Raw genomic sequence first — 27,808 nt, forward strand, 5'->3', positions numbered from 1 at the left:
CTTGATTTGGGACATGAAGTGTTGCCTTTTCCGTCTATCCCAACGTGCCGGCATGTCACCTGTAACAAGATAATTGACAATGTTAGCATACCATGGCAATTTATCTAATTTCATTATGTGCTCATCCGGGAAAGACTCATTGATCTCAAAGGCTCTCGGATCATCTTCTACCATCAATCGGGACAAGTGGTCCGCTACCACATTCTCAATACCCTTCTTGTCCCGTATCTCCAAATCAAACTCTTGGAGCAACAACACCCATCGGATCAATCTCGGCTTCGCATCTTTCTTCTCCATGAGGTACCTAACTGCAGTGTGATCAGAGTAAATAATCACTTTACTACCCCATATATAAGACCGAAATTTATCCAATGCATATACCACCGCAAGTAGCTCTTTTTCGGTGGTTGTGTAGTTCAATTGTGCATCCGAAAGAGTCTTACTTGCGTAGTATATGGCAACGGGTTTCTTGTCAACCCGTTGTCCCAACACGGCCCCCACCGCATAATCGCTTGCATCGCACATAATCTCAAAAAGTAAAGACCAATTTGGCGATTGCAAGATTGGGGCCTCCACTAACTTCTCTTTTAAATTATTAAAAGCATTTTGGCAATTTTCGTTAAAATCAAACGGTTGGTCTTTTAGCAACAAATTACATAAAGGCTTCGTTATATCACTAAAACCCTTAATAAACCGCCGATAAAACCCCGCATGACCTAAAAACGACCTAACCCTTTTAACCGTCGTGGGATATGGTAAAGTAGATATGACTTGTACCTTAGCACGATCAACCTCTATCCCACGACTTGACACAACGTGCCCCAAAACAATTCCCTCTTGAACCATAAAATGGCTCTTTTCCCAACTTAGGACCAAACTAGTTTCAACGCATCTTTTTAATACTTTATCTAATTGGTCCAAACAAGTCTCGAATGATGACCCAAAAATTGAGAAATCATCCATGAAGATTTCCAAAGACTTTCCCACCATATCGGAGAAGATACTCATCATGCACCTTTGGAAGGTGGCGGGAGCATTACATAATCCAAACGGCATCCGCCTAAATGCGAAAGTACCGTAGGGACATGTAAATGTAGTCTTTGCTTGATCTTCCGGATGGATGGCAATTTGGTTATAACCGGAATAACCATCTAGGAAGCAATAAAATTTTTGCCCCGATAATTTCTCAACAATTTGATCAATAAACGGTAAAGGAAAATGATCTTTGGAAGTTGCGGTATTCAACTTCCTATAATCAATACAAATTCGCCACCCGGTTACCAGCCGGGTAGCTACCTCTTCACCTGCGTCATTTTTGACGACTTGTATGCCGGCTTTCTTGGGAACCGTTTGTGTCGGGCTCACCCATTGGCTATCCGAGATCGGGTAAATGATACCCGCATCAAGCCACTTCAACACTTCTTTCTTCACGACCTCCCGCATGTTCGGATTTAACCGCCTTTGTGCATCTCGAACGGGAGTCACATTCTCTTCCGTGATGATTTTGTGCATCACCACCGAGGGACTAATACCCTTCAAATCCGCAATGGTCCATCCAATCGCCGCCCGATTGGTGACCAACACTTCCATCAACTTTTTCTCTTTCTCTCCGGTTAAGTTTGATGCGATGATAACCGGGAGAGTATTGCCCTCTCCAACATAAGCATACTTGAGATGCTTCGGCAATGCTTTCAACTCAACTTCCGGAGGCCACTAAAGACAGCTTCAATTTAGTATCAATGCTCTCCGGTAAGCTTTCAACTTGGTGTGTCCATGTCGGTCTTCCTTCTCTAACCGCAAGCACCTCCAAACTCCTCACTTCCTCGTCCATGCTTTTCTCCACCTCCACCTGTGACCTGTCAAAAATATAACAATCCTCCATTGTGTTTTCCCCATAAACGACTGTGTCGCAAAGAGGTATACACGTGTCAACAATATCCGCCATAAAGCATTCATCATCAACTGGAGGGCTCATAAGTCCGGAAAAAACATGCAACCTCAACCTTCGGTTTCCAAATGTCATGTCAACCGTTCCCGTTCTGCAATCAATTTGAGCATTTGCAGTTGCTAAGAACGGTCGACCCAAAATCACCGTAGGTTGTTTGGTTGGGTCCTTGGCCACATAATCAAGTACAAGAAAGTCCACCGGATAGTAAAAATCCTCGATTTTCACTATCACATCCGAAACAATTCCACGGGGTAGTTTAGGTGTCAAATCGGCTAACACCACGGTGGTGTTTGACGATTGAAGTGGACCAAACTCGTATTGGTCATACAAACTACCCGGTAGAATGCTTACACTAGCACCAAGATCTAGAAGTGCCCGGTTGATTTTAAAATCGCCCACTTGAATTGAAATGATAGGCGCACCCGGATCTTGGAGCTTAGGTGGAAGTGCACCCGAAAGAATCGAACTCACGTTTTCGGTTAAATCTAACTTTTTTGGAAATTTGTGAGTGCGTTTTTGGGTACACAAATCTTTCAAGTACTTAGCATAAGACAGTACTTGTTTAATTGCATCCAAAAGAGGTAAATTGATTTTTACTTGTTTGAAAATTTCCAACAACTCTTCTTGTTGTGGACCTCTTTTGTTTACAACCTTTTTCGTCGGTCCCTTCAATGCTTCGGGATAAGGGGCGGTATTAACCTCCACACCCTTTTCCTTAGCCTTGGAGATGGGAATGGCCACAACGGGAGTAACATCATTCTTTTTCAAATCATTTTTATTTTGACCCGTTTGGCCATCCTCAAGCTCATCATCACTAGCATCTTCCACCACCCCTTCGACAAATTGGGGTGGTGGTGTTTTGACACCATTATCAACAACTCGACCACTACGTAAAGTAACTTTATTAATTGGTACCTCACGTGTGTTCCTCGAGCTCGACCCTTGATGCTTAGGGTTTATGGTGGTGTCACTTGGAAGCTTCCCCGTGCCTCCCTTTATTTGGGCCACTTCTTCCGCTAGTTGGCCTACTTGTTTTGCTAATGCCTCCTGTGCTTTGTCTCGAATCTCATTCTCCTTCTTGGATTCTTGCATCATCGAAAGCATCGCATCCATCTTTGTATTCAAATCATTACCACCGGTTTGGTTGTTTGACCCACTTCCGTTACCGCCTTGGTTGTTGTAATTCTTTTGGTACCCACCTTGGTACCCTTGGTTGTAATTTCGTTGGTAGCCTCCTTGGTTACCACCTTGGCGGTTTTGGTATGATGCCCCGCTTCCTCCTTGATTACCCGATTGGAAATTCGGGTTCATTTGATTTGAAGCATTGCCATACCGAAAGTTGGGGTGATTTCTCAAACCCGGATGGTAAGTGTTGGAGTTCATGTCATATTGCTTTCTATCTCCATACACTTGATTGACTTCTTCGGTGTAACCACTCGACCCCATTGAACATTGCTCGGTCGCATGCCCAATATCCCCACATTCTTCACAAACCGCAAATTGAACCGCGTTCATCTCTTTCTTCTTTTTCAATTGAGCTATTTCCCGTTCTAAGGTGGAAATCCGGTCTTTGGAATCGAGATCGGGAAGTGACCGGGAAACCGGATGCCTTTTGGCTCTATTGGCCGATTCTTTCTCCTTGGATCGTTTGCTCATCCTTTCTAAGAATTCCCAATCATCATCCTCATGATTGCTCAAGAGGGTGCCATTGCTTGTCGTCTCAAGCCGATTCCAAGTTGCATCATCCAAACCCCGTACAAAGCATTTCACCAACTCCCATTTTTCTATTTGGTGATGTGGACATCTCCTCATTAACTCTTTGAACCGGGTAAATGCTTCATGCAAAGGCTCACTCGAAAGTTGATGAAACGACCGAATTTCATCTCTAGCATCGTCGGTCTTGGCCATAGAATAGTATTCATCCAAAAATGCTCGTTGCATTTGTTCCCAAGTTCGAATACTATTGGCCGGAAGTGTGAGGAACCACTGTTTTGCCTTGTCTTTCAATGAAAATTGAAATAACCGAAGCTTCACTTCCTCTAGTGCGAAATTATGCCCTCCAATAGTATCACAAATGGAAGAAAACTCCGTTAAATGCGTGTACGGCTCATCATTGGACCTCCCGTTGAAATGAGGAAGTATGTTGATGTAATGCGGCTTACAATCAAACATCCTCCTTTCGCATACTATCGGAGAATTATTTTCGGTCACTATCGGTCGGAAACGGTCATTTACTCCCCGTGGAGGTTGTTGACGACGTTGTGGCCCATTAACTTCTTGATCGACCGGTCTTCGATTATCCCGTCTTTCACCCCTTCGATCCTCTCTTCGATTTTCCCTCGGGTTACCACCTCCCACAAAACGAGGAATCCGGTTAGGGTTTACATTGTTGTTGTTGTTATTGTTGTTGTAAAACCCATCATTCCGGTTCCGTTGGTTGTTGTTTTGTGGTTGACGGTTGTTCCCATAACCATCGTTTCTTCCACCTCCGTAACCATATTCATCTTCCCCAACATAATTGGCGTTTTGGTAACCAATTTCCTCATCGCCATACCTTCTAGCATTGTAGACGTTTCCCCTATTCACGTAACCCCAATCTTCATCATCATTAGCTCGATCATCGTAATACCCCCCATCGTCCGAATTTTCCGTATGGATGCTTACGTGTTCCGGCGATTGATAACCGGGGACACTATACGGTTCATCATCGGGAATTGCATTCCTTAAATCGTCGATGTTGAAAAACGGGTCTTCATTTGCGGGATTGCCGCGATCACGGTTACCTCTTCGATCGGAGTTGACATTCCGGTCATCGAGGTTGATAGGTAACGATGCTTGTCGGTGAAGGGGTTGTTGTTGAGGTGTTCGTTGGGCGTTGTTGGTATTTTGGTTTCGGAAAGGTGGAGTGGGTGGTCTTGCATTGGTGTTACCACCCGGTTGTTCTTGGGGTATAGGTTGGGTGTTTTGAGCGGGATAGAAAGTTCCTCGGGATTGGAATTGATTGGTATTGAGGTTCTGCTTGAGATTGAAGTCTTGGTTGGAATTGTGGTTTGCCATTGAATCGGTTTCAATGGTCGGTGTGAGTGGTGGTGTGTGGTTGGTTTGATTAGAAGCAAGAGTTGCTTCTAACCGGCTTGCTAGGTTTCTTCTTGCGACTCTTTCGATTTCCGGTTCGTAGACTAACGGTGAAGTTCTCCCGGAATTCCTTGTATGCATGCACTACTTGTAATCTGCACAAGTAACACACCCGCGTAGCAAGGAAAAAGACAAAGTGCAAAAAGAAATTAAACAAATTAAACAGATAATCACGTAAATTCAAACAATATCCAAACACAAAGCGCACGCACTCCCCGGCAACGGCGCCAAAATTTGATCGGAGTGTCGCGCTCCGGTCAAAGATAATATTTATAAGCCCAAATTACCCTTAACAATGTGTTAGTGGTAGTAAGGGGTCGAACCACGAAGAGTATGCGGTTTGTGTGTGGATTCGAATGAATTAAAACAATTGTCACAATTTATGAAGCTTGCTAAAGTATGTTTGTGTTTTCGTTTGATGGAAAGATATGATTTTTAACTAATTGAATTGATGCAAATGATTAACAACTACTAATTAACGATTGCAATGAAAATTGGTTACTAGAACAATAATAATAAAAAGGAATCACGCCCGGTTTCGGTAATTATTAACCTAGGATTTCTACAAGTTTTAGTTTCAACTCAAATGCATTCGATTAACGGATTTAGTGTACCGTGACTTAGGTGCTACTAGCTATCGACGTCCCGAAGAACGGACAAAAAGACACTTTGTAATCAACACAAGTAAATCCTAACAACGACAACGTACAATTACATATCACCGTTTCGCAAAGTCATAACTTTTAACATCGCTCGACAATTCACGAATTCGTAACAAATGTAATACTATTGTCTAAAGTTTCAAAAACCAAATACAAATTGTCACTAAGATGAAACAAGAACAAATTGAAACCCTAAAATTAACAACTACCTACACCGGGGTGAAACCGAGATGATTAGCCGCTCATGATTGATGCAACTTGATCACCGGATGTTTGGAATGCGGATGGAGTCATCTTGAAGCTTGATTGGAGGATTGGTGAATGATGGAGAATTAGGGTTTATGGAATGATGATGGTGAAGTGGTGAATGGATGAAGAACTAGGGCTATGGATTAATTGTGATGATGATGAATTCGGGTTGTAGAGATGAAGATGGATGGAATGGTAGGTGATAGATGGGTGGTTGTGGCTCCAAGAACAAGATTCAAAAAACTCAAAAGAAGGTGTAACCCCCGAATTCAATGATCCCCCACCAATAGGAATCGATCCAACACTTCAAAACCCACAAATTCGCGTTCCTGACTTTGACGAGCCGTCGCCGACGGTGGATGTGTCCGTCGGCGACGGTGTGTGGATGGTTGAGATTGGCCGACGGCTTAATTCCCTGTCTACGGAGAAAATCAGGCGACGGTGGTTTACACAAGCCGTCGGCGACGGCCCATATGGGCGTCGGCGACGGTGCCCAGAAACCCCTCTTTCTGTTTTTCGCACTCCTTGCTCCCGGTTGACCCGTTTTGCTTCCCGGTGGTCCCATTTTCACTCCGGTGACCCGTAAAGCCCCCGAAAAGCTCCTTAAACTCCAGTAGACCTGCAAAACACAAATCTAATCAAGAGTAGGCAATTCGAAACTAAAACTTGTGTAAAAACATCAAATTAAACAATTACAAGCACCGGTTTTCAACCACGTATCAATACTATATCAAGATTTTTTTTTAAATTTGAGGCCCTATATTTTTTGGAGGCCCTAAGCCGTTGCCTAGATTTAAAAGCTTCTAGGTCAGGCCCTGGGTCCTATTTAATCATACAAAATAGACCGCCGTACGTTAGTCTAGTTATAGAAAAAATGCCTTTGGCTTAAGAAAAAGTGACTTCACTTGATCCCGAAAATTAGCATGTAAGAGACAGAGTAATGAAAGATTGCATAATGTGATTTGTGTGAGGACACAAGTATATGTACTCTGTGTTGTTACTGTTGGAAGTGATCTTTGTCATACTCAAAAGTTAGAGAATGTTAAATGGTTTACTTTATTTTTGTAGGAAGAATTAAGATTTATGGTAGTTTTTTTGTGACAACTCGTAATTTTGACGTTTGTTAATTTCGATTAGAGACACGATGCAAATTATTTATTGTTATTATTTGTAAATAATAAATAGCTTACGACAATCGAAACACGATTAAATCATGTTTTTATCGCGTTATTTTATAGAGATATTAGATATATTTACTCTTGTAAAAAGTGGGGATCGGCACAAATAACAGTTATTATTTACTTGACATAGTGATAAAAAATGTTTTAGGGCAGAAATTTTAATAAACCCGAGACGTGTGACTTGAAGTGGGTTCGTATGCACGGTATACGCCCAACCCACCTGCCCAAACCCTAGCCTTACAACCATCTCTTTCTTCCTTCTCTTTCATTTTTCTTCAAAACCCTAGCCTTAACGTCCCTATTCTCTCATCTTGACGACACACACATACCTTCATACTTTCACGGCTCTCATCTCTCTCGGATCATCTCTCTCATGCAATTTCTCTCTCTCTCTCTCTTGCTCTCTCTCTCTAGGTAAACATTTATCCATGTTATTTGATAAGTGTATGTATGCTCATGTGATATATCTTGTGGTATCTTGATTCTTGTTCTTGAGGATATTCGATATATGTATGTATGCATGATCAAGAGATTGAGAAAACAAGACTCTAGGGTTTGTGGTGAAATTGGATTGTACGAACTTATAGGATCATGATTAGGGTTTGTGCATGTAAGGCTGATCTTGTTAAGAATATGTGTTAAAACTGATCCATGATGTTATATGCTTGATTAGAATACCCGAAAACATGTTAAAAAGATCTTGGACACGTTTTTTTATAGGAGACTAGTGCTAATATCCGCGAATTTCGCAGTGTTGATAAATGATATGTTTCTTATTTTTAGAAATTTTTTTTACGTTTATACTGATCATAAAGAAACTGTACGTATGGACTTATAATCGAAATCTGAACTTGAAGATTAAAATACAACAAAGTATCGTACTATAGATGTAACAAAACCGAAAACACAAGTAAATGAAGGACATACGTTTTTCTGGTTTGAAATATAAATTGAAAGCATGTTACTCTAATTCTTCTACTTGCTAGAGTTTCGTAACCAATAACCTCGAATTTGTTTTTGACCAATTAAAAAAGGCTCTCACTATTTGCACACCAAGGCAGGCTATCTGCACAATTAGGGTTTACATACGTTGCGTATTGGTCAATACGCAGCGTATAGGGTTACCTAAATACGCTGCGTATAGGGTTACCTAAATACGCTGCGTATTGACCAATACGCAACGTATATAAGTGGTAGGTACACGACCAGACAGTCAAACCTAGTACCATGTCAAATCAGCCTATCATAGGGTGCGTATTGATCAATACGCAGCGTATTGACAGACTGATTTGACCCTGATACGATGTTGTCCAGGGCACGTGAATAAAGTAATACGGTGAGTAGAGACCAATACGCTGCGTATTGACATGTCAGATGAAAGTCCATATATCCCTCCATTCATATCTCTTACCCATCACCCGACAATTCAATATACTGTGCTTTCCTTTTCATCTTCTTCTTCACTAAAAAATTGTTAGTTTTTGGTTCAATCTTGTTAAAATGTCATCATTTTGGAAGGATAATTATTTCGGTAATCGCTATTCTAACGACACATGGGGATCAAATGCTGCCAATGAGGAGGAGGAGGTTGTGTCTGGAGTCCCTGTTGATCAAAAAATACAGTTGCCAGACTTGAACAAGACTCCCACTCCACCTGTTGATGAACCAAATTACCCGGCGCATCAAGTGTGTCCAGATTACGGATACGGGTATGAATCTCCGTACGTGCAACAAAGTGGATACGGTGCTGAGAATGCACCTGTTGATGAACCATATTACCCGACGCAGCAATCGTATGCGGGTTATGGGGTATACGGGGATGAAGGTGGATACGGAAGTTACCGTGGATACGGTGGTGAAGGTGGATACGGGGGTGAAAGTGGTTACAGTGGATATGGGGGCTACGGTGGATACAGTGGATACGATAGATATGGGGGTGACGGTGGTTACAGTGGATACGGAGGCTACGGTGGATACAGTGCATACGATAGATCTGGGGATGAAGGTGGATACGGTGGATACGAAGAACATGGTGGATATGGTTATGAGCCCTGTAACACATCACTTTATGAACCATCTACCCCGGGCAATCCATTTCAAGTAAATGAGGTATCACATTAAAATAATTATTGTTATTATTATTATAAATATAATTGTTATTATTATTATTATTGTTAAAAATAATATAATTATAATAATTATTATTATTGTTAAAATACTATTATTATTATTATTATTATTGTTATTATTATTATTATTATTATTTAAAATTTTATTCTTTTTATAATAATAATCTAGTTAGTCTAGTTAACACAAATAATTATAAGATTTAGTAAATAAACAAGTTAAGAAAGTTAAGTTAATAAACTATTTATTTTTCTTTTCTAAATAAATAAATTAATAAAAAATATTTTAAATAAATTAGTATTGTAAATAAATAAAAGAATCATGAAATTGATTTTTAGTTAAAATGGTTAGTTTAAACCTAACTTAGTTAGTTAAATCATAGTTATATCCTAACTAGGTTAGCATTTAATACAAGGGACCACTAACTGAGTTAGAAAACTCAGTTAGTCCAGTTAAGTGCAAAAAACAATAAAAAGGGGGGGGTTCCTCTTTAAGGAACCAGCCCCTAACCGGATTCGAACTCACGACCTCTCGTACACAAAGCAACGCACTAACCACTCGGCTGGGAATGCCACATCTGTTTATTCATGGAAACAATTACTATTTATGCTCGATTTCGCATCCTTTCTATAATTATTATTACACTTTGGTCCCTGCAGTTTCAAATTTTACAAAAATAGTCCCTGAAGTTTCGAAAATTAACAAAAATAGTCCCTGAATTTTCGAAAATTGACAAAAATAGTCCCTGAAGTTTTGAAAATTGACAAAAATGGTCCCTGAAGTTTCGAAAATTGACAAAAATGGTCCCTTAAGTTTCGAAAATTGACAAAAATGGTCCCTGAAGTTTCGAAAATTGACCAAAATGGTCCCTGAAGTTTTGAAATTGACAAAAACAGGCCCTGCAGTTTTGAAAATTGCCACAAATGGTCCCTGTACTGTTCAGTTAAGTATGCTAACTGAGTTAGTGTTTAAAGAAGAAATCTTTATATGAAAGTTAACCTTGTTAAACCATTCTGTTAAAATAGTTTCAATAATGACCATATTAGTACCTGAAGTATGAGTTTCAATTATTTTATTATTATTATTATTATTTTATTATTATTATTATTATTATTATTATTATTATTATTATTATTGTTATTATTATTATTATTATTGTCTTTTTGACACAACTGGTCCCTGAAGTTTCGATAACCATATTAGTACCTGAAGTATGAGTTTCAATTATATTATTATTATTATTATTTTTATTATTGTTATTATTATTATTATTATTGTTATTATTATTATTATTATTATTATTATTAACGTAACTTTTTTTTAGCATTTCATGTCTCTAACTGATTTGAAGAATTGGGTACAAGAAACGGGAAAGGAGTATGGTTACGTAATTGTTACCCGCCGATCAAAAAATATTGGCGGTACTACTGGGATGGTATGGCTTGTGTGCGACCGTAGTGGTGAACACCGTAGTAAAGCAACAGTTAGGAAAGCTGGTAGCATAAAAATCGGCTGCCCATTTTCATTACTCGCCATCCGGGACGTGACGAACGACACGTGGGAGTTAAAAGTGGACTGTGCGAACCAGAACCACGAACCTACGACGAGTCTGTTGGGCCACGCTTTTGTGCGAAGATTTACTAAAGCCGAATACAAGCTAGTGGAGCAGCTAACTGATCAAAACATGGAACCACGTATCATATTTCAAACCCTAAGAAAGCAGTTCCCCGACAGCCTGCACGTTCAGAAAGACGTGCAAAATGCGGTACAAAAAATTAGAGCGACAATAATGGACGGAAAGAATCCTATTCAGGCACTGGAAAGCCTGCTGCATGACCGCCGATTCATTTACGACACCCGACAAGATCCCAAAACAGATGTCGTAACAGAGATTTTCTTTGTTCATCCTTATTCAATCACTATGTGGCGTGCATTCCCGCACGTGATGTTGATCGACGCGACCTACAAAACAAACCTCTACAACATGCCATTTGTCCAGGTGGTTGTGGGTATGACGTCGACTGGGAAGTCTTTTTGTATCGCACATGCCGTTATTTGTAAAGAACGAAGGGGTAACTACGTGTGGGTGCTTGAGCGGATCAAGTCAATATTGCATGAATGTATGATGTCGCGTGTGATAGTCACGGATAGGGAGCTTGCCCTAATAAACGCGTGTTCTAAAGTATTCCCGAACGCAAAAAGGCTTCTATGCCACTTTCACATCCAACAAAATATAGCTAGAAAGTGCAAGTCAGGGTTCGATAAAGAAGATTGGGGGAAATTTATGTCGTACTGGCGGACATTGTGCGAATCTTCATCAGAGCCCATGTACAAGTACAACTTGGAGAAAATGTATAACCGACTCGTGGTTGCCAACCGAGAAAGTAAGTGTTCCTTCAACAAACGACTCACCCAATCTATTATATTTCACACACGCTTTTACATTTCATTATTTTATTTTTACAGGTGTCTATGATTACGTCTACGAAAACTGGCTCAAAGACTATAAAGAAATGTTCGTTTATGCGTGGACCGATAAGTGTCGCAACTTTGGTCAGCGCACCACCAACAGAGTTGAGAGCCAGCACGCAAATTTAAAAAGATACATTACGCGCGGGAGTTCATTGGAGGGAATAGCAAGATGCATCATTGATATAGTTGAAACTCAGTACGATGAAATACAAAAAAGTTTCACTGAGAGCATCGAAAAAACGATGAACCACCACAGACACCGAATGTTGGACAACCTACGTGGAAAGGTTTCCCATGAAGCACTTGATTTGCTGGAAAAAGAGCTACTGAGGAAGACTGTGACACTCGAGGTTTTTCCGAACGATCACCTTGTAATATTTTGTGTATATATATATATTAGTAAATGAAAACGTGATTTTTACTTGATATGTGACGTATGTATGTATTATATATGTAAATATGAGAGCCGAAACCACGACCCGAGACCATGACTCGCAACCGGGCGGTTGCGAGTGGGTCACTCGGTTGCGAGTGGGCCTTTGGGCCGTAACCGGTTTGGGTCGAAACCCCCAAGCCCAACCCGAAACACCCTATGAATATATATCCCACCTCCTCCTCATTTCCTTCATTTGTTACACCAAACAAACACACACCTCTTCTATTTTCTCTCAACTAAAAACCCCAAGCCAACAACATCCAAACTCTTCCAAACTCTCGGTTCAAGCAAGGATATCGGACAAGGACTCGGTCAAGACCATCATTCGGACACTCCATCTTCTCGGTTCTCTTTTCTTTGTTTTCGGCTCCTCCTTTCATAACCGGTTAGTGTTATCTTTGTGTATCTTTTGTGTATAAGATTTATGTGGGTTAAATGAACTAGAAATATTATGCTTGGTTAGAAATACTATGCATGATTTTTAGGAAGATTGTGAAGTTTTGACTATGTGTGTTAAACCCTATGTATGATACTTGCTAACATGCTTAAATGGTTATGGAATAATGGTTTAAGGATGTTTAGGGCCAACCGAGTTATGTTAATGCCACTAAGTGTATGTTTTACTTGTTCTTGCATATTAATCTTGTTAGAAATAGGTGATTTTCGGTCCAAAAATGTGTGATTATGTTAACATGAAAACCCTAGGAAAAACTATGAACTTGATGAACTTGTTGAAGATAGTTTGAAGATTTTAAAATGGTAATGTTTGATCTATTGTTGTATATGGTCAAATTAGGAAAAGTGTTTGTAGAAACCTTATTGGCTGTTTCCAAATATGGGTCTGATTTCATATGTACAATTTGGACTGTCTTTTCTGCATCATCACGTGTATATGAAAGTGACAGATTACGACTCGCAACGACAGCATTCCGACTCGCAACGACAGCATTCCGACTCGCAACGACGGCATTACGACTCGAAACCACACGGTTGCGACTCGCAACCAAAGCATGACAAGTCGAAACCACGAGATTTCGACTCGAGACTACGACGGTTGCGACTCGCAACCAACACGTGACAACTCGAGACCACGATTGCGACTCGCAACCATAACGAGACAAGCCGAGACCACCTGGTTGCGACTCGAGACAAGCTGGTTGCGAGTGGGCTGTCCATTTTGGTTATTGGGCCATTCTGTGTTAACTTGGACTATCTGTTAAATGGACTATGTGATGCGGTTGACTGTTTAATTGTTTAGGCCGGCCCAATAACCCAATGACTGTTTACTTATATGCTTGATACGTGCCTATATGTGTTTTACGTGAATGATTGTGCACCGAACCTGACCTATACCGGTAACCATGTTAGGACGTGGTGACCAACGTGATTGACAAGTAACCTAAACCTACCGAGCAACCCAAGGTGAGTTCACAACTTAAAAGCATGCGTCCCGGTGGTTTGGGACACGAGACTAACAACCCTATCCCCTGGTAAAAAGGGGATACCATTTACATACCTTCCCTAGTTATTGGGAACAAAACCTACTTTTTCTTCCCGGGTATTGGGAAACCTTTTGGTTAATTACTGTTTATACGGATTGCAACTAACGGCACTAAACGAAACTCTATCACTCAAGTCCCTACTACAAATACCGATTAGTCGCCGGGTTAGGCGAACGGGTTATTAGTTGATAGCGCTATTTAGGTGTTTACCAGCCTCACACCGTGCCCTGGTTTGGGACGGGCGTGAACTAATGTACTCAGATATTCGTCAATGATGATAGAACATTGACATCGGGGCATCCTGCGGATACGCAACGGTTACCTAGTGTTCGGTATTGGAAAAACAGTTTAGTCGCTAACTTTTGGGGTAGCTCCCCAGGGCATGTATAAACGGATAAATTAACCGGCGAAACAAAGTTTTTGGTAATTAAAACTGGACAACTAGTGAACTCACTCAGCATTATTGTTGACCCCTTACTGCATGCTTTGCAGGTAACCAGTGACGAAGGAGCTTGCAGCTTGGGAACGTGTAGTGTCTGTTCACCCCTGTGTTGGGTGTTACCTCATTTTGAATCATGAACTTGTTTTAAACTACCTTACTTATGCTTCCGCTACTTAGTACTGTTTTGAACCAAAACTTTAAACTCTGAACTTAATATTTGATAAGCTTACGAATAGTAAGTATTACTTTTGTTATCAACTAAAGTATTCAGTATAATTGGTGGCTGGATCCTGGTCGGTCACGCCCCCGAAGCGGGTGTTATCCGCAGGTGGATTTTGGGGGTGTGACAGATTGGTATCAGAGCCATTGGTTATAGTGAACTTGGTTTTAAAAAAAAGGGGAAAATCTTTTTGGAGAAAAACCAGACTATAACCCGTGACTCGTAACGACACTACACTCCAAGTGCAAGGCTCGACACATTTGACCTCATAGCTCGGACCAGTGTTTACTTGTTTGCTTTATGTTTCCCGTTATGATATACGTACTAGTGTGCCTAAACTAGATAGATACACCTCTCTCTTCTATCTCATTCTCGCTACACTACGACATCACACTCATACTGTGTTTTCTGGTTATGAAGACAATGAGTGGACGCGGAAGAGGAAACATTAACATGACGCAGGCTCAGTTCACTAACCTGCTCAACACAGTGGCTGCGGCTTTTGCAGCCCACCCCATAGGTAAGCTCGTTGCTTTAGGATGTATAGATCCTACCGCCACATCGACTTTTCGCCTCTAAACCTATACGCTTCGCTTCTCACGAACAGGTCAGCATGCACCGGCGCAACCACCAGTGTGTACTTTCAAAACTTTCATGGATTGCAAGCCTCTCCCTTTCAACGGCACTGAGGGTGCCATAGGTCTTCTGCATTGGATTGAGAAAATTGAAGCTGTTTTTGCCGTTTGCGAGTGTCCTCCTGCAAATTGGGTGAAATTTGCTACTGCTACGCTTGAAGGAAGCGCGCTTTCTTGGTGGAAGGCGCAGATTCAGATGTTTGGGTTGGAAACTGCTAATGCTACGGCATGGGAGGATTTCAAGGATATGATTAAGGATGAATACTGTCACCGGGATGACATCCATAAGCTTGAGAACGAGTACTATGAGCTCAAGATGGTTGGGTCAGAGATTGAAACCTACACCAAGTTGTCCAATGACTATGCTGCTCTCTGCCCGAACATGTCCCGACCTATGTACCGAAGGATCGAACTGTATATCAAAGGTTTGGCTCCAGAGATTCGAAGCCATGTCACTTCAGCCAACCACACTACCATTCAGCCGATTGTTCGACTTGCTCACAAACTCACTGATCAAGCCGTAGAAGAGGGCCGGTTGCCCAAAAGGATCAGTGCTACTGTCGGAACTTCTAGTGACAGCAAGCGTAAGTGGGAAGGAAGTCAAAGCAAGGATGCTAACCCCACTCAGGCCCCAGCACAGCAAAGGAAAACCGAAAACAACAAGGGCGCTCAACAACAGGGTGGCTATCGTGGAAACCACCCCAAGTGCAACAAGTGCAATCGACATCACAGCGGGCAGTGTGTGAAGGGTCAGTGTCAGCGATGTAACAAAATGGGGCATGAGGCCAAGGATTGCAGAAGTCAGTTCCCAGCTAGACAGAACCAGCAGCAACCCCAACAGCAACAGCAGCAGGGAAACAACCGGGCATGTTTTAAGTGTGGAGCTGAGGGGCACTTTAAGAAGGATTGCCCTGAACTGAATCAGAATCGCAACAATAATCAGGGAGCTGGGAACAACAACCAGAACAACAATGCTGGGAATGGTGCTAGAGGAAGGGCTTTCGTGATTGGAGCTGGTGAAGCAAGGAATGACCCCAATGTCGTGACGGGTAAGTTCCTACTCGATGATCGTTATGTTTCTGTGTTATTTGATTCCGGTGCCGATGCTAGTTATGTATCCCTACGTATTAGTAAGAAGCTTAAGCGTCCGCTTTCGTTACTAAGTTCTCCTCATATCGTCGAGTTAGCTAATGGTAGAAACATCGAGGCCTCACATGTTGTCAAAGGCTGCAAACTAGAGTTGTCTGGTCAGACATTTAGTATCGATCTTTTCCCTGTTACTCTTGGAAGCTTCGACGTCGTTATTGGTATGGATTGGTTATCCAAGCATCGCGCTGAGATCCTCTGTCAAGAGAAAGCAGTTCGTATTCCTCGCCGTTCTGGCAAACCCCTCATTGTACAAGGTGGCAAGGGTGGAGAAATCTCCGGCATTATCTCGTTCTTGAAGGCCCAGAAGTGTTTACGGAAAGGGCACACCGCTATCTTGGCACTTGTTACCAACACGCAGGAAAAGGAAAAGAGGATTGAAGACTTTCCAGTAGTATGCGACTATCCCGAGGTATTTCCTGAGGAATTACCTGGACTCCCTCCCCATCGTCAGGTCGAATTCCAAATCGAGCTAGCTCCCGGAGCAGCGCCTATAGCTCGTGCACCTTATCGACTAGCCCCCGCAGAATTGAAGGAACTCTCTATTCAACTACAGGAACTTTTGGATAAAGGATTTATCCGTCCTAGCTCATCACCCTGGGGAGCACCGGTACTCTTTGTTAAGAAGAAGGATGGCACGTTCCGAATGTGCATAGACTATCGTGAGTTGAACAAGGTTACCATCAAGAATCGTTACCCTCTCCCGCGAATCGACGATTTGTTTGATCAACTGCAAGGATCGAGCTACTATTCTAAGATTGACCTGCGATCAGGCTACCATCAGTTAAGGGTCCGTAACGAAGACATCTCCAAAACTGCATTCAGAACTCGTTATGGTCATTATGAATTCCTCGTTATGCCCTTTGGAATGACCAACGCCCCTGCAGTGTTCATGGATCTCATGAACCGGGTATGCAAACCCTACCTCGACAAATTTGTGATCGTGTTTATAGACGACATCTTGATCTACTCGAAAAGTCAGGAAGAGCATGAACAGCACCTACGCCTTATCCTCGAACTCCTTCGCAACGAGCAACTGTATGCCAAGTTCTCGAAATGCGACTTCTGGCTTCGAGAAGTCCATTTCCTTGGGCACGTGGTTAACAAGGACGGAATCCACGTCGACCCAGCTAAGATCGACTCTATAAAGAATTGGCCTACCCCTAAAACTCCCACTGAAGTTCGCCAATTCTTGGGATTGGCAGGTTACTACCGCAGATTTATTCAGGGATTCTCTAAGATTGCACAACCTCTCACGACACTCACTCAGAAAGGCGTCACCTACAAGTGGAATGAAGCACAGGAATCTGCTTTTCAGAGGCTTAAGGATAACCTCTGCAGTGCTCCAATTCTCTCGTTACCTGAAGGAACGGACGACCTTGTGGTTTACTGTGATGCGTCTATTCATGGGCTCGGTTGCGTGTTGATGCAACGCGAGAAAGTCATTGCTTACGCATCCCGACAACTTAAGACACATGAAAGGAACTACACAACACACGACTTGGAGCTAGGAGCAGTGATATTTGCGCTTAAGATATGGAGACATTACCTGTACGGTACCAAGTGCACCATTTACACCGATCACAGGAGTCTCGAGCATATCTTTAAGCAGAAGGAATTAAACATGCGACAACGCCGGTGGGTTGAACTTTTGAATGATTATGAATGCGCCATCAAGTATCATCCGGGCAAGGCCAATGTTGTGGCAGACGCCCTCAGCCGGAAAGACACTGTACCAAAGCGCGTGCGAGCATTACAACTTACCATCCAGTCTAGTCTCCCTACCCAGATCCGAAATGCTCAGATTGAAGCTCTGAAACCGGAAAACATCAGGGCTGAGTCCCTGCGAGGATCGAGACAGCAACTAGAACAGAAAGAAGACGGCGCCTACTATGTGGCAGGGCGCATTTGGGTCCCACTTTACGGAGATCTACGAGAGCTTGTGATGGACGAAGCCCATAAGTCCCGTTATTCAGTACATCCTGGTGCAGATAAGATGTACCACGACTTAAGAACCACTTACTGGTGGCCTGGCATGAAAGCCCACATAGCAGCCTACGTTGGCAAATGTTTGACCTGCGCAAGAGTCAAGATCGAGTATCAGAAACCAGCAGGCCTACTACAGCAACCCGAAATCCCGAAATGGAAATGGGAACAGATTTCCATGGATTTTGTTACAGGGCTACCTAGATCTCAACGCGGGAATGATACTATTTGGGTGATAGTAGATCGTTTGACTAAGTCTGCACACTTTCTGGCCATTAAGGAAACAGACAAGTTTTCTACCTTGGCAGAAATCTATTTGAAGGAAGTAGTCTCCAGGCACGGGGTGCCAACTTCTATTATTTCCGATCGAGACGCTCGTTTTACTTCCGAATTGTGGCAAGCTATGCACAAATCCTTTGGCTCACGTTTGGACATGAGCACCGCTTATCATCCGCAAACGGATGGGCAGTCTGAACGCACCATCCAAACCCTGGAAGACATGCTTAGAGCATGTGTGATCGATTTTGGCAAGAACTGGGAGAAGCATCTACCGTTGGTGGAATTCTCCTACAACAACAGCTACCACACTAGTATTCAGGCGGCACCTTTTGAGGCATTGTACGGTCGTAAATGCCGATCACCTCTTTGCTGGGCGGAAATAGGTGACAGTCAACTCACAGGCCCAGAACTAGTGGTAGATACAACGGAAAAGATTTCCCAGATCAGGCAACGCATGGCGGCAGCTCGTGACCGTCAGAAAAGCTACGCTGACAAGCGTAAGAGACCGTTAGAATTCCAGGTCGGGGACCGGGTTCTACTTAAAGTCTCACCCTGGAAGGGTGTGGTTCGTTTCGGTAAACGAGGCAAACTGAATCCACGGTATGTTGGACCATTCGAAATTACCGAGAAAATCGGTAAGGTTGCTTATAGATTGAACCTGCCTGCAGAGCTGAGTGCAGTGCACAACGTCTTTCATGTATCTAACCTGAAGAAGTGTTTGTCGGATGAAACACTTGTAATTCCTTTTAAGGAACTGACGATTGATGAACAGCTACATTTTACTGAGGAACCGATTGAGATCATGGATCGAGAGATCAAAACCCTCAAACGTAGCCAGATACCCCTTGTACGAGTTCGTTGGAACTCACGGCGCGGCCCAGAGTTTACCTGGGAGCGGGAGGACCAGATGAAGTCCAAGTATCCCCAGTTATTCCCAAACGAAAACCCCAGCACTGAAGCTACAGCCGAATTTCGGGACGAAATTCCAAACTAACGGGGGGATGATGTGACACCCCGTTGAAACACGCTAGCTTGGCAGTGGCTGCTTCAACTTTCGGGACGAAAGTTCTTAAAACTTGGGGATAATGTGACACTCGAGGTTTTTCCGAACGATCACCTTGTAATATTTTGTGTATATATATATATTAGTAAATGAAAACGTGATTTTTACTTGATATGTGACGTATGTATGTATTATATATGTAAATATGAGAGCCGAAACCACGACCCGAGACCATGACTCGCAACCGGGCGGTTGCGAGTGGGTCACTCGGTTGCGAGTGGGCCTTTGGGCCGTAACCGGTTTGGGTCGAAACCCCCAAGCCCAACCCGAAACACCCTATGAATATATATCCCACCTCCTCCTCATTTCCTTCATTTGTTACACCAAACAAACACACACCTCTTCTATTTTCTCTCAACTAAAAACCCCAAGCCAACAACATCCAAACTCTTCCAAACTCTCGGTTCAAGCAAGGATATCGGACAAGGACTCGGTCAAGACCATCATTCGGACACTCCATCTTCTCGGTTCTCTTTTCTTTGTTTTCGGCTCCTCCTTTCATAACCGGTTAGTGTTATCTTTGTGTATCTTTTGTGTATAAGATTTATGTGGGTTAAATGAACTAGAAATATTATGCTTGGTTAGAAATACTATGCATGATTTTTAGGAAGATTGTGAAGTTTTGACTATGTGTGTTAAACCCTATGTATGATACTTGCTAACATGCTTAAATGGTTATGGAATAATGGTTTAAGGATGTTTAGGGCCAACCGAGTTATGTTAATGCCACTAAGTGTATGTTTTACTTGTTCTTGCATATTAATCTTGTTAGAAATAGGTGATTTTCGGTCCAAAAATGTGTGATTATGTTAACATGAAAACCCTAGGAAAAACTATGAACTTGATGAACTTGTTGAAGATAGTTTGAAGATTTTAAAATGGTAATGTTTGATCTATTGTTGTATATGGTCAAATTAGGAAAAGTGTTTGTAGAAACCTTATTGGCTGTTTCCAAATATGGGTCTGATTTCATATGTACAATTTGGACTGTCTTTTCTGCATCATCACGTGTATATGAAAGTGACAGATTACGACTCGCAACGACAGCATTCCGACTCGCAACGACAGCATTCCGACTCGCAACGACGGCATTACGACTCGAAACCACACGGTTGCGACTCGCAACCAAAGCATGACAAGTCGAAACCACGAGATTTCGACTCGAGACTACGACGGTTGCGACTCGCAACCAACACGTGACAACTCGAGACCACGATTGCGACTCGCAACCATAACGAGACAAGCCGAGACCACCTGGTTGCGACTCGAGACAAGCTGGTTGCGAGTGGGCTGTCCATTTTGGTTATTGGGCCATTCTGTGTTAACTTGGACTATCTGTTAAATGGACTATGTGATGCGGTTGACTGTTTAATTGTTTAGGCCGGCCCAATAACCCAATGACTGTTTACTTATATGCTTGATACGTGCCTATATGTGTTTTACGTGAATGATTGTGCACCGAACCTGACCTATACCGGTAACCATGTTAGGACGTGGTGACCAACGTGATTGACAAGTAACCTAAACCTACCGAGCAACCCAAGGTGAGTTCACAACTTAAAAGCATGCGTCCCGGTGGTTTGGGACACGAGACTAACAACCCTATCCCCTGGTAAAAAGGGGATACCATTTACATACCTTCCCTAGTTATTGGGAACAAAACCTACTTTTTCTTCCCGGGTATTGGGAAACCTTTTGGTTAATTACTGTTTATACGGATTGCAACTAACGGCACTAAACGAAACTCTATCACTCAAGTCCCTACTACAAATACCGATTAGTCGCCGGGTTAGGCGAACGGGTTATTAGTTGATAGCGCTATTTAGGTGTTTACCAGCCTCACACCGTGCCCTGGTTTGGGACGGGCGTGAACTAATGTACTCAGATATTCGTCAATGATGATAGAACATTGACATCGGGGCATCCTGCGGATACGCAACGGTTACCTAGTGTTCGGTATTGGAAAAACAGTTTAGTCGCTAACTTTTGGGGTAGCTCCCCAGGGCATGTATAAACGGATAAATTAACCGGCGAAACAAAGTTTTTGGTAATTAAAACTGGACAACTAGTGAACTCACTCAGCATTATTGTTGACCCCTTACTGCATGCTTTGCAGGTAACCAGTGACGAAGGAGCTTGCAGCTTGGGAACGTGTAGTGTCTGTTCACCCCTGTGTTGGGTGTTACCTCATTTTGAATCATGAACTTGTTTTAAACTACCTTACTTATGCTTCCGCTACTTAGTACTGTTTTGAACCAAAACTTTAAACTCTGAACTTAATATTTGATAAGCTTACGAATAGTAAGTATTACTTTTGTTATCAACTAAAGTATTCAGTATAATTGGTGGCTGGATCCTGGTCGGTCACGCCCCCGAAGCGGGTGTTATCCGCAGGTGGATTTTGGGGGTGTGACAAAGACGGATGTGTTGCGGAAACTTAACGCATCATGTGGTTGCCATATGTGGCTTAGCAAAGGATTGCCGTGTGCTTGTAGGCTGGAAAACTACAAACGTATAGGTAAAAAATATTAAAACCAAAAACCTTTTGTTATTTTGTACGATTTAGCTGTTTCTCACACTGTATTAACTTAACTGTGCAGGGCGTATAATACAACTCGACGAGATAGATGTATTCTGGCGTAAGCTTGACTTGCTCCCGTGTAAACTGGTAGACGAGGAGGTCGATATTGTAGCAGAGCTCAATAATGTGCGGCAACATTTAGAGGCGCAGTCCCCTGTTCAGCAAAAGAGTATGCTTTCAAAGATAAAAGCGGTCTTCACCCCGAAATCGTCAACCAAGAAACCACCGATCGTCCAGCAACATACTCGCGGTCGGCCTACATCAAAGAAAGTACAAGAAAGGCTAGATGAAGCTGCGAGGTTAGACGAAGCTGCGAGATACAGCTCCTATGGCGAGGACAGCAACGTAATTACCGCTTCCCCCAAACATAGGTACGATTTACCCCGACACAGCTCATACGTACCGTCAGAGGGCTCTCGTGGAACTGGTTCGTTTGTGAAGTCTGAAAAACCTAAAATGCAACCAAACAGTTCAACAAGTTCTAAAAAGAAGGAGACGCGGGATGATAAGGTTTTTCCATTAATAAAGGGGGACGAGCACTTGTTATGCATTAAGAGGTTTAAGAATCAAATTCCATCAGAGTTTCGCTCTTACATATCGCGTATACAAGACTTGACCCCAGACGGTCATTGTGGGTACAGGTCTGTGGCTGTCGGGTTAGGTTTTACGGAACACGCATGGCCCAATATTCGAAGAGATTTACTACTGGAGATTGACCATAACAAACCGCGTTGGAAGCATGTATTCAAAACATATAACGAAGGAGACTTTAAACGAATACGTAAGAGCATCGAATGGCATTCAGTGAAAGGGTGCGATGAAAGTCACTGGATGGAAATGCCCCAGGTAGGGCTTCTCGTAGCGCAAAGGTATAATGTTGTCCTCCACGTGCTAAGCATTGAATGGAGCTCTACCATCTTCCCATTAACGGATGCCCCACTAGATCCACGACCTCAAGCGATAACGCTTGTACATGTTCACGGGGGACACTTCATACATGCTAAGTTGGAAGGAGACTACCCCATGCCTTTAGTGAACCCGTTGTGGTCGGCACATCGATCAATAGCTGCGAAACGGTGGGAAGAAATGTATAGACCGCGGTTAGAGCACTACTACGAGTTAATGCATCCTAAATCAGACCGAGACAAAGACAGAGAACCGAGTTTAAATGTTATCGAAGATTAAGCGGAAACTTGTATTTTTGTAAATTGTAGAAATTTTTTAATTTATAAAGTTTGTATCATTTTTAATTTTTATAATTCAAATAATATCATTTTTAATTCATTTATAATTTATAATTTATAATTTATAATTTATAATTCAAATTTTTATAAACATAATTTTTGTATTATTTTTAGGTTCTCTAAATACAAACCAAGAAAAACACAAAAAAAAATGGTCTTATAAGGTGCGTAGGGATCCCTACGTATCGTATGTGAACTAAATGACAATAAAGCCCCTCTTTTTGGCTTCCTTTAGCCTCAGAACAAGGGTAAAAAGGTAAAATGACAAAAATCAAGGCAGCGTATTGATCAATACGGATCGTATGTCAAAGGCGGACAATTTTCCCCCCAAATTAAAGTTTGAAAATATAAATATGTTAAATTACCATTTTGCCCTTCTGTTAGGGCTATACGGGGCTGAATATAAGGGCAAAAAGGTCATTTTCGGACCTTTATATACGCTCCGTATGGAGCTCTACGATACGTATATAAAGGTCATCATAATGACCTTTATACCCTTCTACCCATGCTTCGTATAGGCTATACAGAAGGGTATAAAGGTCATTGTGATGACCTTTTATATACGTATCGTAGAGCTCAATACGGAGCGTATATAAAGGTCGACAATGACCTTTTTGCCCTTATATTAAGCCCCGTATAGCACTGATAGAAGGGCTAAAATGTAATTTCACAAGAAAAAGACTTTTGCATACGCTACGTATGGACCTCTACGATGCGTATAGGTTCTGATTTAAATCAGGAAACCCCCACGCATCTCTGTTCTTCCCCAAATTACACAAACAAAACCTCTACGAACCCCTACGAAGGCGACTACGTATTTCCGACCGTATACACTCGAATTCGAAGTATAAACGAGGTATATACTCAACCTATTTAACTAATTTTGATTTTTAGTATTTTATCCGTAAATTAGGGCTTATCATAGGTAAATTAGGGTTTACAGTGAATTAGGGGTGTTTGTTTGATTTGTTTGATTAGGGTTAAAAGTGAATTAGGGGTGTTTGTTTGATTTGTTTGATTAGGGTTTACAGTGAATTAGGGCTTATCATAGGTAAATTAGGGTTTACAGTGAATTAGGGGTATTTGTCGATTTGTTTTCCTTTTGTATGTGAATCGTAAACGATTGACTATGAATCATGTACACTCGTAGCACATTTGTTTTCTTTTTGTATGTGAATCGTAGAATATTTGTTTTCTTTTATTTTTCTGGTAATTATCTTTTGGAGATTATGAAATTATCTTTTATTTTTCGGGTCGGAACGGGTTCGGGTCAGAACGGGTTCGGGTCGGAACGGGTTCGGGTCAGAACGGGTTTCGGGTCGGGTCGGTTAAAAAAATGTTTTTTTTTGCAACACAACAATTATGTTTTGCATTTATTACATATGTTTCTTATAGATATAGACATATGTGTAAGTTTGGTTCTGTAATATGAAGTGAGCGAAGGTGAAGTTTCTTTATAGATATAGACATATGTGCAACTGTGTAAGTTTGTTTGTTTCTGTAATATGAAGTCAGCGAAGGTGAAAATGAAAATGAAAGCTTACAGTTGCATCCTGTGTGTATGTATGTATATGCAAAACATAATTGTTCGGGTCGAAACGGTTCGCGTCGACACGGTACGTGTCGAAACGGTACTGGTCGAAACGGTTCGCGTCGAAACGGTACGCGTCAAAACGGTTCGGTTCGAAACGGTACGCGTCGAAACGGTTCGATTCGAAACGGTTCGCGTCGAAACGGTACGCGTCGAAACTGTTCGATTCGAAACGGTATCGGTCGAAACAGTTCGATTCGAAACGGTACTGGTCGAAATGGTACGGGTCAGTTCGCGTCGAAACGGTACTGATCGAAACGGTACGGGTCGAAACGGTACGAAACTCGACCCGACCCGAAACCTGCCCCGTTTCTTTAAGACACTAACCCACATCAACCCATTTCTTTAATGTTGTCGACCCGAAACCCGTTCTGACCCGGGCCCGTTCTGACCCGGACCCGTTCCGACCCGGACCCGTTCTGATTATAACAGTTACAACTAAGTACATAACTAGTCTAATAACATTTAAAATGTCTTTATGCTTTCACTTGTGCCATGGTTTTGCTGTGTAAACAGAAAATATATATTTTTAAACAGAAAATATATATTTTTTAAACTTAAACTTAAATTGTTTTTTTTAAAACAGAAAAATGGAGGAAATGGATTTAGAAGGAGATATTCCGGAGCAGCCGCAGCGGAAACGGCGGGCGCGTCCACCGCCGGATCCTCTAGAGAATCACCCGTATTTGGAGTTTCCTCCGGAGTCCGAGGCTGCTCTCCGTTGCGAGAAGCTTCGGAAGATGCATATTGGTGAACATTTTGCGGTTTCGTGGAAAACCCTCCGGAAGCTTGAGGTTGAAGATTGGGTGCGGGGGTTTGTTCCCGTTGATTCACCGTGGGATCGTCTGTTTGAGCTCTCGTTTACGCCGACCTACAGGGAGATACTAGTCGAGTTTCTGTCGTCGTTCGAGTTTCATCCTCGTCGGCCAAATGAGGTTGTGGACCCCGCGCAGCCCCCTCCCCCGCCCGAGGTTTCTTTTCGCATGGCTGGCCAGGCGCGCGAAATGTCACTTGCACAGTTTGCGGTGCATAGCGGTTTGTATACGGAGGCTGAGATCGCTACGGATCTTTATACGAAGGTACGTTTAACACAAATTTTGTAATGTTATTATTATTATTATTTTTAATATATAACATTTAAGATTTAATATTAATTTAACGTTTAATAAACATTCGTGTAAACAGGGGCTCGTAATGGTTGATAAACCCACGCTATTAGGGTTTTGGGATCTGATCGCGGACATCGGTCATTAGGACCACCACCAATCCAAGGGGAGGAGTACGCTGATTGAGGATCCGCTCTTCAGGTACGTTAGTTATTAAACAGTTTTTTTTAAACAGATTTTTTTAAAACAAAATTTCTTTTTTGAGTTATTTAGTTGATTTTTGTCAATTTTTGAAACATCAGGGACCATTTTTGTAAAAAATAGAAACTTTAGGGAACAAAGTGTAAATATATCAAACCGTCAGCCGTTTTTGTAAAAAATTGAACGACGTCTAAACCGTCAGCCGTTTGGGGCTGCGTTTGCAGCCGTAAACCGGCGTTTAAACGGCTGCAAACACAGCCCCAAAGGGCAGCGATTTCGCAGCCGTTTGGGGCTGCGTTTGCAGCCGTTTTAACGCCCGGTTACGGCTGCAAATGCCGCCGCAGACGGCAGCGAAAACGCATCCGTTTGCGGCTGCCTTTGCAGCCGTTTAGACGCCCGTTTACGACTGCAAACGCAGCCGCAAACGGCAGGGAAATCGCTGCCGTTTGCGGCTACGTTTGCAGCCGTTTAAACGCCCGTTAGGGACCTACGCGACGATCTTAGTTTTGACGCTCGTAAGGCGCGTACGGTCCTAACGAGCGTCGAAACTAAGTTCGTCATTAAAATATATATTTTTTTATTATTTAGTCGAAGTCGAACCGTAAGGCGCGTAGGTCCCTAACGAACGTCGAAACTAAGTTCGTCGTTTTATATTTTAACGACAAACTTAGTTTCGACGCTCGTTAGGGACCTACGCGCCTTACGGATCGACTTCGACTAAATAATAAAAAAAGTATAATTTAACGACGATCTTAGTTTTGACGCTCGTAAAGCGCGTAGGTCCGTTCGAGCGTCGAAACTAAGTTCGTCGTTAAAATATATATTTTTTTATTATTTAGTCGAAGTCGAACCGTAAGGCGCGTAGGTCTCTAACGAGCGTCGAAACTAAGTTCGTCGTTTTATATTTTAACGGCTTTCGACGCTCGTTAGGGACCTACGCGCCTTACGGATCGACTTCGACTAAATAATAAAAAAAGTATAATTTAACGACGATCTTAGTTTTGACGCTCGTAAAGCGCGTAGGTCCGTTCGAGCGTCGAAACTAAGTTCATCGTTAAAATATATATTTTTTTATTATTTAGTCGAAGTCGAACCGTAAGGCGCGTAGGTCTCTAACGAGCGTCGAAACTAAGTTCGTCGTTTTATATTTTAACGACGAACTTAGTTTCGACGCTCGTTAGGGACCACTTGTGTCAATTTTTGAAACATCAGGGACCATTTTTGTAAAAAATTGAAACTTCAGGGACCAAAGTGTAAATATATCAAAAAATGGACCATTTGTGTCAATTTTTGAAACTCGTAGGACCATTTAAACCAAATTTCTTTTTAAACAGAAATTTTTTTTAAACATATTTTTTTTTATTTTTTAGTCGAAGTCGAACCGTAACCGGCGTTTGAACGACGTCTAAACCGTCAGCCGTTTGGGGCTGCGTTTGCAGCCGTAAACCGGCGTTTAAACGGCTGCAAACGCAGCCACAAACGGCAGGGATTTCGCAGCCGTTTGGGGCTGCGTTTGCAGCCGTTTAAACGCCCGGTTACGGCTGCAAATGCCGCCGCAGACGGCAGCGAAAACGCAGCTGTTTGCGGCTGCGTTTGCAGCCG

The 27,808-nt window shown here is 42.3% G+C and overlaps 1 protein-coding gene across 1 annotated transcript; it reads left to right on the forward strand.

Annotated features, from left to right (window-relative positions):
* Positions 1-8,979: 8,979 nt before the first annotated feature.
* Positions 8,980-23,249, forward strand: LOC110943683 (PKS-NRPS hybrid synthetase CHGG_01239-like). Its single transcript, XM_035990038.1, has 5 exons — positions 8,980-9,228; positions 10,654-11,686; positions 11,769-12,124; positions 21,902-22,001; positions 22,084-23,249. The coding sequence occupies exons 1-5, from the start codon at positions 8,980-8,982 to the stop codon at positions 23,247-23,249; spliced, it is 2,904 nt and encodes a 967-aa protein (XP_035845931.1).
* The last annotated feature ends 4,559 nt before the right edge of the window (positions 23,250-27,808 follow it).

The sequence above is a fragment of the Helianthus annuus genome, chromosome 5 (assembly GCF_002127325.2).
Source record: "Helianthus annuus cultivar XRQ/B chromosome 5, HanXRQr2.0-SUNRISE, whole genome shotgun sequence".
NCBI lineage: Eukaryota > Viridiplantae > Streptophyta > Magnoliopsida > Asterales > Asteraceae > Helianthus > Helianthus annuus.